The sequence below is a fragment of the Strongylocentrotus purpuratus genome, unplaced genomic scaffold (genome assembly GCF_000002235.5).
Source record: "Strongylocentrotus purpuratus isolate Spur 01 unplaced genomic scaffold, Spur_5.0 spur5_contig_832, whole genome shotgun sequence".
Lineage (NCBI taxonomy): Eukaryota > Metazoa > Echinodermata > Echinoidea > Camarodonta > Strongylocentrotidae > Strongylocentrotus > Strongylocentrotus purpuratus.
This window is the reverse complement of record NW_022145538.1, coordinates 363786-377163: the sequence shown is the minus strand read 5'-3', so window position 1 is coordinate 377163 and position 13378 is coordinate 363786. Positions and strand designations below refer to the sequence as shown.

Below are 13378 nucleotides of genomic sequence, written 5' to 3'. Positions count from 1 at the left end.
ATATTAATGATAACAAATGGAGAAAATGATCTCTGATCGATTCCTTAACTCTCCCAACTATATTATTAACAATTTAATTTCATTTTAGGCGAATATAAATCGTCACAAAGCAATGAAATGGCTCTTTAAACCATTCCAGACATTTAAGTGTTGAAAGAATTTTTAAAGCCTGTTTACTGTCTTATTTCCTTGGGAAAATCCAAAAATGGTTGGAAGAATCTACTGTTAGAGGGTGTTGCACGGTAGAAGGAATATAATAAGTAACATTTAATACAAAATTTACGCAGTTTTTTCGACGACCTTCAACAATGCTACCGAGTCACTTTAAAATGTTTTTTGTACAGTTATCAGTAGTCATGGTAGTTGACAAAAGTTTCACAAAATCATTATTACTCAGCTAGAAAGAAAAATATATTTTCCGAATAATGGCCAGGTCATCATGGTCTCTTGGTTTCTACGCTTTAACAAAAAGACTGTTCTGACAGTGACCATTTTTTTTTCTTTCTCGTTTTACCATGTTCTTTTCATTGAAGCCTTGTTAAAAGAGTCCTGGAAAATTTCATCCGATATTGTTAGCGTATTGTTTCTATAGCCACCAAAACTTTAGTTTACTCTGGTTCAGACGTCATTCCTCATGAATAGCGTGAAGAAAAAAAATCTTTACCGTTTTTTATTTTATCTAACCCTTGTGAATCAGCATCTTGACACAACTAAACATTCGTTTTACACAGTCTTGTGCAATAATACATCTTTCATTGTAATTAGTCTTCCTACTCCTTCATGAAGTATATGTTCTAAATGTATTCGAATATTTACTGAAACCCGTTGATTTATAAGGCATATTGCGACTGAGTTTTTGATGGTCAATTGTGGATAATGATTTGTATGCATTTGCTCTATTTTCTTTTTGTGCAATATGAGGTCTTGCATGTTACACCAAACTTATCAATGTATCGTGATTACAATATTTGTAAATAAAGTCTACAATAAATATTTGTTAAAAAATTATCGCAATCGAGATTTTCATTCTTGTCCTTTTCACGTCATCTTGGAAGTTCGCGAATTCCTACAAAAAGTTACATTTTCCCCAAATATTCCCATTTAATAGAGTTACTGCATGTGATAAAACCAGTTATCGTCTTCATAATCATGTCTTCTCAATCATGGATATGGCTTCCCAGAATGCTAACGAACTTCTTGATTCATACGTTATGTATCTCTTTGGATGAAATCCATCGCGCACGTATTGTGATGTTCCTTTATCAGGCAAAGTAAGGAAGCATGGCGTTGATTGGACTGTTCGATGATAAATATTATGATTGGGAAGCTAAATGGAGAGAGGAAGCGAAATTGCAAATGGAGAGATAGGGAGGGAAAGAGAGGGGTGAAAGAGAGAGAGGTGAGACAGCGACAGAAGTGTGAGAGAGAGAGAGAGAGAGAGAGAGAGAGAGAGAGAGAGAGAGAGGAGACAGCGACAGAAGTGTGAGAGAGAGAGAGAGAGAGAGAGAGAGAGAGGGGGGGGGGGGGTTGGGGGGGGGGGGGGGAGTCAACGGCAGCCAGACAGACAGATATAGTGAGACATGATCCTAAAAAAGGGAAAGAAAACCACTCTCCTTCCCAAGTTTTGATACAACGAAGTCTGTGGGAAAATATGTATTAAATGAAGCATTAGGCATCATGATTTATTCACCGTGTTGACTGAACATCTTATCCACATTCGACGGCCATCCAGAGGCTTTCGCGTGAGAATTTTCACCTCCGAGCATGATCTTGCATCCCTGGAAACAATGGATTGGATGGGGGAATGGGTGCTCGATGAACGGAGGGCATATCTCAAGGTCATCACTAATGCTCATTGATCTAGATAATCGTCATTATTGAGCATTCAGCTTAGGGAAGGGTTGCTCATTCAGAAATCTTTCACACCATGATCATCAGAGAAGCAGACACGATTTCTGATGAGGAAATTGCAACCTGTTCTCAAGTGTTTATTATCTACTTTTATTTCTCTCTCCGTCTCTCTCTCTCTCTCTCTCTCTCTCTCTTTCTTTCTCTCTCTCTCTCTCTCTCTTTCTCTATTTATCATTATCTCTGGCTATCATTTTGTTTTTCTAATCCTTGAAAAGTGTTGGCTAATTCCTGCTCTTAATTCTTATACATACCTCTTCGTTTTACTGAATTCTCAAGCATACACCGTCTATCCTCATCCCATATCATGTCTATCTGCCCCCGCCAATCTGTCTATCTCTCCCTCCTAGATGTCTTGCTCCTCCTCCACCCCCCCCCCCTACTTCTCACTATTTTCGTCGTTGTCGCATACTATTCTCTTTTATAAAGATTATATAGAGTGATAGCTTTCGGCATAACATCGATATCATCCATCAGTTTAGTCCATCTATGATAGCTATAACAATACAATTCTCATTATATTGTACCCGTTACCCCCACATCCTCTTCACGTCGTAATACACGAGCGTGGTTTACTCGAAAACACGTGTTTCCCCCATCCACCCGTCATGATATTAACATTAAAAACAAATTAGAGCAAAACCAGACAAACCGTGAATTTCAGAGGAAAGCCTCGGCGAGGTTCATACATACACAATTACAAAGGACTAAGTGGGCAGCTAACCAGGCGCGCGCTTTCTAACAATGCGAGCTGCATACGTCTAATATTGGATATAACAAAATACACTACGGGTGGTGCTACGTGGGGCGGTCGTGACTTGAAAGGCATGCGAATAAACAGGTCTTGTGGCACGGAGACGACACAGACCGGGGAAGTGTGAGTGAAGGGTGTGCGTGAGGTTGTTGATAACCTATAAACCTACACAGACACAGGAAATGAGCCTGTCAATGGCCGTGTGTTAACGTGCCAGGGTGCTATACAGCTAAACGCGGCCTCTGATTGGCTGTAAAGTGTGTGATCACGTGATCAGCGTAATGCTGTGTACCTGTGTACGCATATCAGTGCGCAAGTGCGGCGAGTCAACGGTGCGATGTTTTAAACGTTCTGTCAGCCTTTGAAAGAAGGTTGTACCATTTAATACCAGCGAATGTATCCAAGATTGAAATGTGTTTATCTGCATACATTTCCCAGAATTATGCGAGCGACGATGATCTGAAATAAAATATCGAAAATGAAGGGGTATTTCTGAGAAAGCCTAAAATCCGCGAGGGTGAAAAGTTTTAATTGATGATGGTGGTGATGGGAGTAGGGGTAATAGAATTATATTATCGTGTATGAAATCTTCTTGAAATTGTGAAGAGAGTAAAGACCTAGTAGAATGAGCATACATGAAGAGATTAAAGACTTAGTAGAATGAGCCCCTTGTTGAGAGTAAAGACCTTGTAGAATGAGACTTCTTGAAACACTCAATAACTAGGATAGATACACCCCGTAATACCCTAGTCCCACCAACGGGACCAACAACCGACCGATCAAACAATTACATTACCCCCATAATATGGCCAAAGCTCTTTCAGCGTGGGATCGGTGAGGGGTCGGTGTGGTGGTGGAACTGAGGTTAATGAAAAGACAAACGTGTCCCAAGCATGCACTGTAAACATGTTAGCGTTTGTTTACTAACATGTATTTGTCCCCAAAATCTAGCCTGATCATGCACTAGCGCATACATTGTGTAGGTGTTAGTATTCAAACACTTCAAACGCCGGAAATTAAGCACTCATTGTTAAAACAATCAGTTTATCTGTTTGTTATTGCAAACATTTTTGTCTCTTACTGTCAGATATTGAATGGTTTATCCGTTGTGAAATTAGTCAAGATAATTAAGCGTTTGCAGACACGCTGCTGCTTACAGTTCACAAGCACTATTGTCAGTGGTTGAATCATTTGAACACAAGCACATACAGCAAAATATAAAAAAACGCAAGTTTTCTGGAAAACAAGATTTTGGAAAGAAGTTGAAAAGAATATAAAAAAATATTCTGTTTAGCTCTAATTTCGGATCATGTCATCTATTGTTTGGTATTTAATTCAATAAAAAGAAGGAAAACGATGTCGATATTATGCACTTTTTACTATTTACAAAAGCTTTGTTGGAAAAAATTTAAAAGAAAAAAAAACAAAACAGAGGCTTCTTCATATTTTGTTTTACCTCTTGGATTATAGTTTACAGATAAAAGAAAACATTTCATGTAGAAAACTATGTATATCCCTCCAGTAATGGAGGCAAATGCTGAAAATGAAGATGTATATATCATTATGAGGAAATAAAGAAGACCAGAAAATGTTATTTTACAAACAAACAAAAACAAAAAAGAATAAAACAAAAAGAAGCACATACAAAATGGGTCAACCGTTGTAAACATTTAGAGTGTGTCTAAGATTTGATTTTGTTCGTGATCACCTACAAAATGTGATAACCTTTTTTATCCTTTCTCATTTAATAGTGGTTTTCCGAAATTGTTTACCGCCCCTTTTATACGAGGGAAAAAAACACTGATCGGCCTCTAACAGAAATGTCTATTTCGATTGCAGGTGCCGTTTTGATTATATTTCGTGAACATTTCAAGCATGAAATGTAACAGTGGGACAATAAATGTTGGTCTTACTTTATTTACTTAGTGCACACGTACACTCTTCATTTCAATTGCAGGCCTCCGTGTGTACTCATGTTATGAAAGAATATCTGTGTTTCTACTTGACACGATAACAAGAGTTCAAACTATTTGGCAACTTCATATTATACACGTATATATATATATATATATATATATATATCTCTCCCTCCCTCTCTATCTCTATCTCTATGTAGAGAAAATAAACACATGTATCCGAGACAATCGTGACTTCAATTGAATAATTAGTTTTATTTAAGAAGTAATACAGAAGCACACTTGTAATAAATATATTAGATACATAAATTAGTACCCAAATTAAGATTTAAACATATAAATAAATAAAAAGTAATTCAATTCGAGTAACGCAAGTAAAATGCAATTGATGATGACAGCGATATCATGAGGTGACCGAATACGACGTGAGGTGAAATTAATTCGTAGAGAGGCTATGTGTAAACATAGTTGAAGGCATTTAAGAGCACTAATCACTAAGAAAGATTTACGTAATAAATACACACATTCGTTTAAAAAAGGATCTATACAAATATTTTCTTAAAAGTTATGCTCAACTGACATTTCATTCGGTCAGTGCGAGTGCTTTGAAACAAAGTACCACTCTTTCAACTTTGTTATGAATTACAATTTTCTGGGCTGACATCATAATAAACTATGCTTCAGCTGTAACATATATTATTATAGATATTGGATACATAGTATATTGCTTATATTTATGAAAGTACATTGGCACATAGAGGTCTTATACAAAATAGTAAATAAGCAATGAAAATTACCCATATTTAAACTTTCCATCTTAACACTTTTAGTTACTATTCTTCGCTGGGGTCATTACCGCTCGTTGATAAAGGGAAAGTCCCTAAAAAAAATGTCATTTCATTCCGATGAATTCGAGCAACTCTCGATTTCTACGCTCAGATTCAGACTGCGACACTGTGGAATGAGCGTATCAATGACGTTACGATATGACAAACCATTGGGGAAGTTGACAAACTGCTTAGTGGAGTCTCTCATCCTGTAGTAACGGCCATCTCGGTAAAAATGCAGGTAAACATCGTCGACGCGCACCACTGCTTCAACTCCATCGCGGAGGGCGTAAGGTGTATTCCTGAAAAAAGTGGATATGCGAGTCCTCCTCTGGAGCCGATTACTGCTGCTAAATTTGTAGACAAACCCACCTGAAAATGGAGAGGGAAACAAAAGGATTTCATTAATTTTCGAATCATTTCGTTTATTTATATTGATATTCAAGCTTCTGGGAATATGGATGATGGTATTGTCATAAAGATACTTCACCAATAAAATGCTTTCCCGGCGCATGTTGGTGTGAAAATGGAAATCAATCAATATCTTGTGAAATATTGATTTTGAAATAGTTGATGACTTGTAAAGAGACTTCGGTTATTAATGCATCCTGAGGTTAATAATGAACTACAATTCGTTATGAAATCTCTTGACTATTCACAAAATAGTGCTCAATCACGGATAAATCACAGGTGTTAAACAGATTATTAAATCAAGATTTCAGATCCATTTCTGCTGTCAGTCAGTATTCATAATAATTGTCAATAGTAAAATTAAATACACAAAGGGAGATTCTCTGAAATGTATTTCATACATACAAAGACGAAAGTCTAAAATCCATTCTCGGATGAGACCATTTGGTATTACTATAATTATTTAATTGTCAAATCAAGACTTTTTTCTTGATGAAATAAATGGATACTTGTTTTCATCAGACGGGACAGATTTTGCGGTATGTGAAACGCTGTAATGTTTTATTTTAAATAAATCATAATTTATACAATTTTAAAAAAATGTACCTTTGAAGAAAAAAGTTGGACCAGTGTCACTAGATTTATATGCTGCATCGATGTCGCATGGTAAACCAACCCATCTCCTGTTGATTGGTATCCTTGAGAATCTGCGTTGTGTTGAGGTCTGGTAGTAGTAATAACATTCCTAGAATAACAAAAGAAAGAGGGATTAGTGATTAAAAAGAGTGATGGCGACACAACAGTTTCTTACACACAATCTTGAATGCTACAGTTAGAATGATTTTAATAGATATTCAATGATTAATGGTCATTCCAAATAAGAGATATATTTATATACCATAGCGTTTTTTATTCGACAATTTAACTATAAATAGGCCCCCAACAAATTAAGCTGCTATTAAATATGTACTCGGTTTCGAGCAGCCGGAAGCTTTGATCATTGATCTAAAATCATTGAAGATTCTCGGCCCATTAAGTGTAGACGGAGATGCTCCTGGGTCTTTGGTGAACGAGGTAATAAAACTGAAGGTAATACAGTTTTCGCGCACCTTTTGTAATTATAGAGTAAATAACTGTTAGATGTAGAGAATATGAAGGGTAATGAACTATTATGTACTGCCAGTTTCACATCGATTATAAAGATTGAATAAAATACTTACGCTGAAGAAATATGAAAAGATCCCATTTTGGAAACTGGCATCCACGTTCTCTGGCAGATCAAATCCAAATCTGTTACGAACTACACCCCACGAAGGTGATGCCTGGTCTAAACGCCAGTAGTAACGCCCTGTGTAATGAAAATATTAAATTAGTAAATGTCTAGATTTATTAAACTTTTTCTATTGGATAAGCTGTAAAGGTATCGTAGACAGAAATGGAGCAGAGCTTAGATAACACAAGTATATACATAGTCCATCCTACTGTTCCAAACAGGGTAACACATGGGTGATAAGCAATATCCTGTCAAACTAGCAATACAAGTGTTTATTATAGTACCATTTTTTGGTAATAAAAACTGATATTCATGGACAGATTTTTTTTTTTTTAAATAGGTAATGTTTTTTAACTTGCTTGCCATAGGTAGGATTATAATTATCATCAAATTTTAGCTTAGCATTTATTTTATCGTCCAAAATTGGAGCGATTAAATCCTAAGTGGGTTAGTAAGTTAAGATGCAATTCATTGTATATGCAGCGAAGAGGCACAGTGGTATTCGCTATGGGAAAGTCAAATCAATACATTGCTCATGTGAATAATGAAAAGGAATTTAGAGAACAGAAGTTTGGGATAATTTAGAAAGTTGCTTTTGTAAATAAGACATAATTAATTTCCACTTACCGGCCAATGCGTATATTCTACCACTATAATCTTTGATGACTGCATCGAAGGATCCCGTGCAGGCCTGGCGGGGTGGGGTAGGGGACGTAGGAGGTCTTATTGTGGTAGTCTGTGTGGTGGTTGGTTGTGTAGTTGTACGGCGTGTGGTTGTACGGCGTTGGGTTGTACGGCGTGTGGTAGTACGGGTGATTGTGGGTCGCCTTGTTGTTGTGGTTGTGCCAGTGTTTCCTATGAAAGAGGAAGATACATTAACATTACATCTTATGTATGCTACATGTTACATTTGTGTCCAGGGGCGGAACGACTGCTCCTTTTAAAACAAAATATTTACGGGGCAACACGCCCCTTCCCAGGATTCCATAATAATTATTTTACAAAAGCTAAATTAATCATCAATGAAAATACATATTATTCAAAATAAGATCTGTCTGATACGTAAGTGTTGAGAGATAGGTTGGGTTGATTAAGGTCTTCGTTTTTTAACAATAAGATAAAGACTCGTCATTTTAAAAGTTAAAACATACATCTCTATTGATTAAATACCATATGACTTACTTCCATAAAGCGACGTGATACCAGCAATGTCATCACGATCAAGATTAAAGTTGGGATTATAACCCCGATAATAGGGGTACATGAGAGCTGCCTGTACATCCGAGTGGTAGAGACCAAGACTGTGACCGAACTCATGAGCTGCAACCTGAAACAAGTTCGTACCTGAGGGATAGGAAAAAGATGTGATTATCATATCAGAAAAATAATATCATCTAAGAAAACATAATAATAATAATCAAAAATGACGATCACACACGCTAGCATCCTGAAGAGGTACATAGCATATTTTTTTTTTTTTTTTTTTTAATTGTTTTCTGTGTTTCTATTAATATTCTTTCTTTTATTCAGAATAGTGAATATGTCTCCACTGGGCCAAACTTTTCAAAATATTTACCAGATTTAATGAAAGAATATCACAACCATGCAATCCAAATATTATTTTTAATTAATCTATATTTAAAAAAGGGGGAATAAATCGTAGACAATAAATTGAATTCTTACCAAAGTTAGTCCCGATTGTCCAACTCTCGGAGTCGTCGAAATGAGCGTCACCGTTACGAGGTAAGAAGGCGTGGGCGAGGACGCCGCCTTGACCATCGAAAGAGATGCCGTCACCGTGTTCATAGCTCCCGAACTTGATACGGATATCCACAGATGAACTATCGACGACCTCGCGAAAGGTCAAACCAGATACATCGACCCAAACCTGTAATGATGACGATAAAGACATTGATAATAAAACAATCATCAACATGTTTAAATTGAAATTTAGAATTAATTCCCATAATCTTATTGATGACATCATTAAACGTATCAACAGAAATAGTATGATTACCTGAAACGTTTAAATTATCCTTCACAACAAGAATTGTCTAACTGCATGTTTGCATTATATAAAATCTCCATTATTTTCAATTTCACAAACATAATAATTCCTACAACAGCATGACGCATTTGCTAAACAAAATGGAATAGCAGTAGCAGATAATGATTGTTAAAAACTTTTTAAAGAGTTACAAGATACTTGCAAAATAGAACATCCTTTAAAAGAAGACCCTTAGAAATGTTCAGTTAGATGCCTAACTCACAATGATATAGAACAGCTATCCCCCTACCCCCTCACCGACACACAAAAACAGACTCAAGCATGATAAAATGATAGACCTACCTGAAAGGCTCTCCTTAGCTCGTTCTTGATTGCGTTTTGATTGAGATCATTGGTGAGTGTACCGAAGCTATACGTCACGGCTACGTTACGTGGCCACGCGATGCCACCTGTGACGTAGGGTAGGATATCGGGAACACCACATCGAGGTGTATCGAGGAGTTCAGCTGTTTCAGCATCCAATATACCTGTCATATGAATGGGGATGAATAAAACGTGAGAACACGAATAAGAGTGACGTAACAATAGTAATAGTATAAGTAATGATATAATACTAGCAATACTAATGAGAATAGTAATGACATTGATGACAGCAAGGTCTTTGACTTTAATCAAAACAGTCATGATTGGAGGAAATGAAAATAGAAGATGCAAACGTGGATTAGGTTTATCATAACGACGGTAATAACATGTCAAAGGTTTCAACAATGATGAGGTTGGTGATAATGATCATAATGATGTTGTCAATAATATTAGAATACATATTTAGTTTTAACATATTTAATCATGTCAAGTGCAAGGCTACTATACAAGTTTACTAATCTTAATTCGAAACACTAAACAAAAACGTTGAATTAGTGAGTTTTTGTATAGTACATGCCAAACGGAGGCCGACACTGGCGCTATATACTAGGCATGCACAAAAAGCTGTACACTAGGCAGAAAACTATTGCTAGAAAAAGTTTAGGATAACCGATGAAATGATTCTGGGTGGAGTCAAGAAATGTCCCCTCAACACCTCACGATAGATCCTGGTATACCTACTCTAGATTCTGGTACCTACTCTGAGGACAAGGATAATTTTATGTAATGTTTTCAAATTGGACGACTCACAGAAAAAATCGAAACTACACGTTGTAACACACTGATGCTTCAAACTGCAAATTTGATCAAATCAAATCAGCGACTCACCTGTTTGGTTAAGACCGCCATTTCGTTGATATTCCAAGATGGCGGATGTGTAGTTGATGTTTGCCTCGCCAAAAGTTGAACCGAGGGGGACGTAACCAAACTGCTCAAGATTGGCCTAAAATAAGGGGTCAAGTAACAATAGAATAATTATGAATGAAGTGAACGATGAGGAATGAAAGTAACATGAATATCACACATTATATTGCTTACTAAAATTAAAATTCTGCTCATAACATAACGTTTTTCTGAAAAGTGGTATTTCAGATTTATGCCTTAAATGAATAAAATTGTACCGTCGAAATGAAATAATGTTGGCGGTAGCACATACCCTGAACGCAATCCAGTATTAGACATGGGAATATGAATTAGTGAAGCTGGATCAAACTCAAAACCACATTGATAAGATCGCAGTTTAATTAGATAGGACCCTAACGTAACGAGACTGAGTGAACACGAATTATTAACCTAATTGTTTCGACCATTGTATTTTCAATATAATCATGAAGGTGTTTTAAAAACTGTAACTCGAACGATTATGATTTCGCTGGATCAATTTTGAGTTTGCAATGAAACGATATTCATAAAGAAGACATAAGCATATGCTCAAAACTTTAGCAGGTTTAATACAATTTTGTTTGCGTGACCTAGCATAGGCAGGATAGGTCAGACCAGGCATGAAGGGTGAGGAAACTGGTCACAGCTGTTTAAAAGTTGGCTGAAAATAATGTGGCAGAGCGAGGCTATTGAGTGAGGGAGGTTGTATCATCACGTTTCTTTCTCCCTCTCTATTTTATCATCTTAACATGCTTAATCTCTCTCTCTCTCTCTCTCTCTCTCTCTCTCTCTCTCTCTCTCTCTCTCCCTTCTACCTCTCGAAAGTACACCCATTTAAACAGCAGAATCATTACCAAGAAAATAAATGTCGTAATAATAGAGTCTTACCTTCAATATTACGACTTTTGACTCGTCAATGTCCTCGTCGACGACTATGCCCGCAATCACATGTTCAGATGATGTTGTTGTTTGCAGTATCGTCATATCTTCAACCGATTCATCGCCATCGTCATCATCAGAATCGTCCTCGGAGACAGTAGTCAAGATCTCTGATCTCGGAGTGGTCGAGCCGAAATCATCTCCAACTTCGCTGACCAAAGCCGTGATGTCAGTTAACTGTGTCGGCTCAAACGTGACCGAAATCGGGGTATTTAGTACAGTGGTTAGCCGTGTCAAGAAAACTACTGCTAATATCAAGCAAAAATTCGCCATTCTCAGTCTAAAGAGCGAACGATGATTTTAGTTGAAATGAAAACAACCTTCTAACTTGTATGAGCTTGTTTACAGCTTGATGATAAGAAGTGATAATGATTTTCACAAACAATTCACTGGCTATTTATTCGATTTTGAATCCCAGTAAAAGTGGGTTTCTAGTTAACCGCGCCCTAACGAACGCTGTTCTGATTGGCCTGTTCCGTACGCGTACCTGGTAAGCTCCTTTTTGGTTGGACGACTATTGTACGGACAATAGTAAACTATTGACCAACGGCGATATAGGATGTCAATCTTCTCCCGGAACTCTGCGGATGATGTTTCTTGTTGCCTAGCTACGTAGTTCCGGGTTTGAATTGGGTTACCCTGACAAAGAAATTGAAATTATTGGACGGATACAAATGGGAGAGAGTCTAGGAAGTTAAATCTCAGAATTTCTTTTTCCCTAACAATCTTTTTATTTCAGTAGCAATGTTTCGTTTCTCTTTTTTTCGCTACTACGAAATAATATATATTTAATTAATAAAATAACATGATTAATTATCTGCCATGATCCAATTATTTCATCTAGTCCAATGTGAACTTCCTTCCATCCAATCTCTTAAGAAATTGGGAGATTCAATATGTTATTATGCTGTTCCCATAAATCCTTTACCATATCACATTCAACAAATATGTATTTATATGTTTCTTCATCTTTTCCACACAGAGGAGCACTTATCACATGATATTAAATGAAACCTGTAAAGTGGTGATTAACTAACACAAACAATATTATACAGCAGTTTGAATTGAAATTCTTTTAGTCTTTTTATCCAATTTGCAAATTCTGGGATGAAGCTGAAACCTTTCCATTTCCGTTACCGATATGTAATATAATGATTGATACAGAAACCTTTCCACTTCTGTGGACTTTCTCAAGCCAAGTGATCAGTCACACGTTTTCTCAAATCATAATGATTGCAAATTTTGAAAACTAACTGGTGTATTTATCAAATTTTGATACAGACTGTCATAAATTCTTCGAACAAACTAAATCAAATTGAAATGTTTTCTTTGAAAACTTAAACTCTATTTTTAGACCAGAATGTGATAGCTGGTTCTTTGTGAGATCCAGTTTCCATTTCTCAGGTATGACTACATACATTTTTTAACTAATTATATTTCCTCTTCATAACTCATAAATAAGCACCCGGCTTCAGTTTTCCTTCTACACCTATCGCATAGTAATATATGTATGTATTTTTAAGAAAAAGATTTTCATTAAAAAATGTCAGTCCCCTCTTTATGAATATACCTAAATTATTTGTAATAAATCTGTTGCTTTCTTAGTTGTATGTTTTTTAATAAACACATTCATATCACGCCTCATAGTTAACATTTCCTGGTTGTTGTTTTTTTGTAATGGTATTCTAATCATTTTTCAGGAATAAAAATTCAATATTAAAATAGATTACCCCAAAAGGGTCTCATTAGAAATGTGTATATTTTTTCCATTTCACTTTCTGGTCTCCAGTTATAAGTCTTTTCATTCACATCATCTCTTGTATCTCGACAAAAAGTCTAACATTTAGCATATTGAGTCCTCCTTGTCTATAATCTAGATATAGGGTACACCTTCTTATCTTATTCCTACCTTGCCATAGCAGATTGAAACAAATTTCATCAATTTCTTTGAAGACCCATTCATGCACAGGAATTAAAGAGCTGACATAAATCACTTCTGAGTATGCATATGTTTTTTTAAAATTATTTATTTCCACC

General features: G+C 36.2%; 1 protein-coding gene across 1 annotated transcript; it reads right to left on the bottom strand.

The window, feature by feature from the left end:
* Positions 1–4809: 4809 nt before the first annotated feature.
* Positions 4810–11732, bottom strand: LOC752524 (50 kDa hatching enzyme). The gene is made up of 9 exons (XM_001176086.4): positions 11291–11732; positions 10349–10463; positions 9440–9624; positions 8773–8977; positions 8272–8433; positions 7717–7944; positions 7037–7164; positions 6423–6561; positions 4810–5777 (listed from the first exon to the last, which is right to left on the bottom strand). Exons 1-9 carry the CDS (start codon positions 11612–11614, stop codon positions 5476–5478), a joined length of 1788 nt encoding a protein of 595 aa, XP_001176086.1. The 5' UTR covers positions 11615–11732; the 3' UTR covers positions 4810–5475.
* Positions 11733–13378: the final 1646 nt, after the last annotated feature.

What these genes read in the sequence shown, in the direction of transcription:
- LOC752524 (XM_001176086.4), bottom strand. Translation starts at nt 11,614, where the DNA reads ATGGCGAATTTTTGCTTGATATTAGCAGTAGTTTTCTTGACACGGCTA. An exon ending in TGGCGGTCTTAACCAAACAG is followed by an intron (nt 9,625 to 10,348) that starts GTGAGTCGCTGA and finishes TTCATATGACAG; the next exon opens with GTATATTGGATGCTGAAACA. An exon ending in TCTTTTCATATTTCTTCAGC is followed by an intron (nt 6,562 to 7,036) that starts GTAAGTATTTTA and finishes TTGTTATTCTAG; the next exon opens with GAATGTTATTACTACTACCA.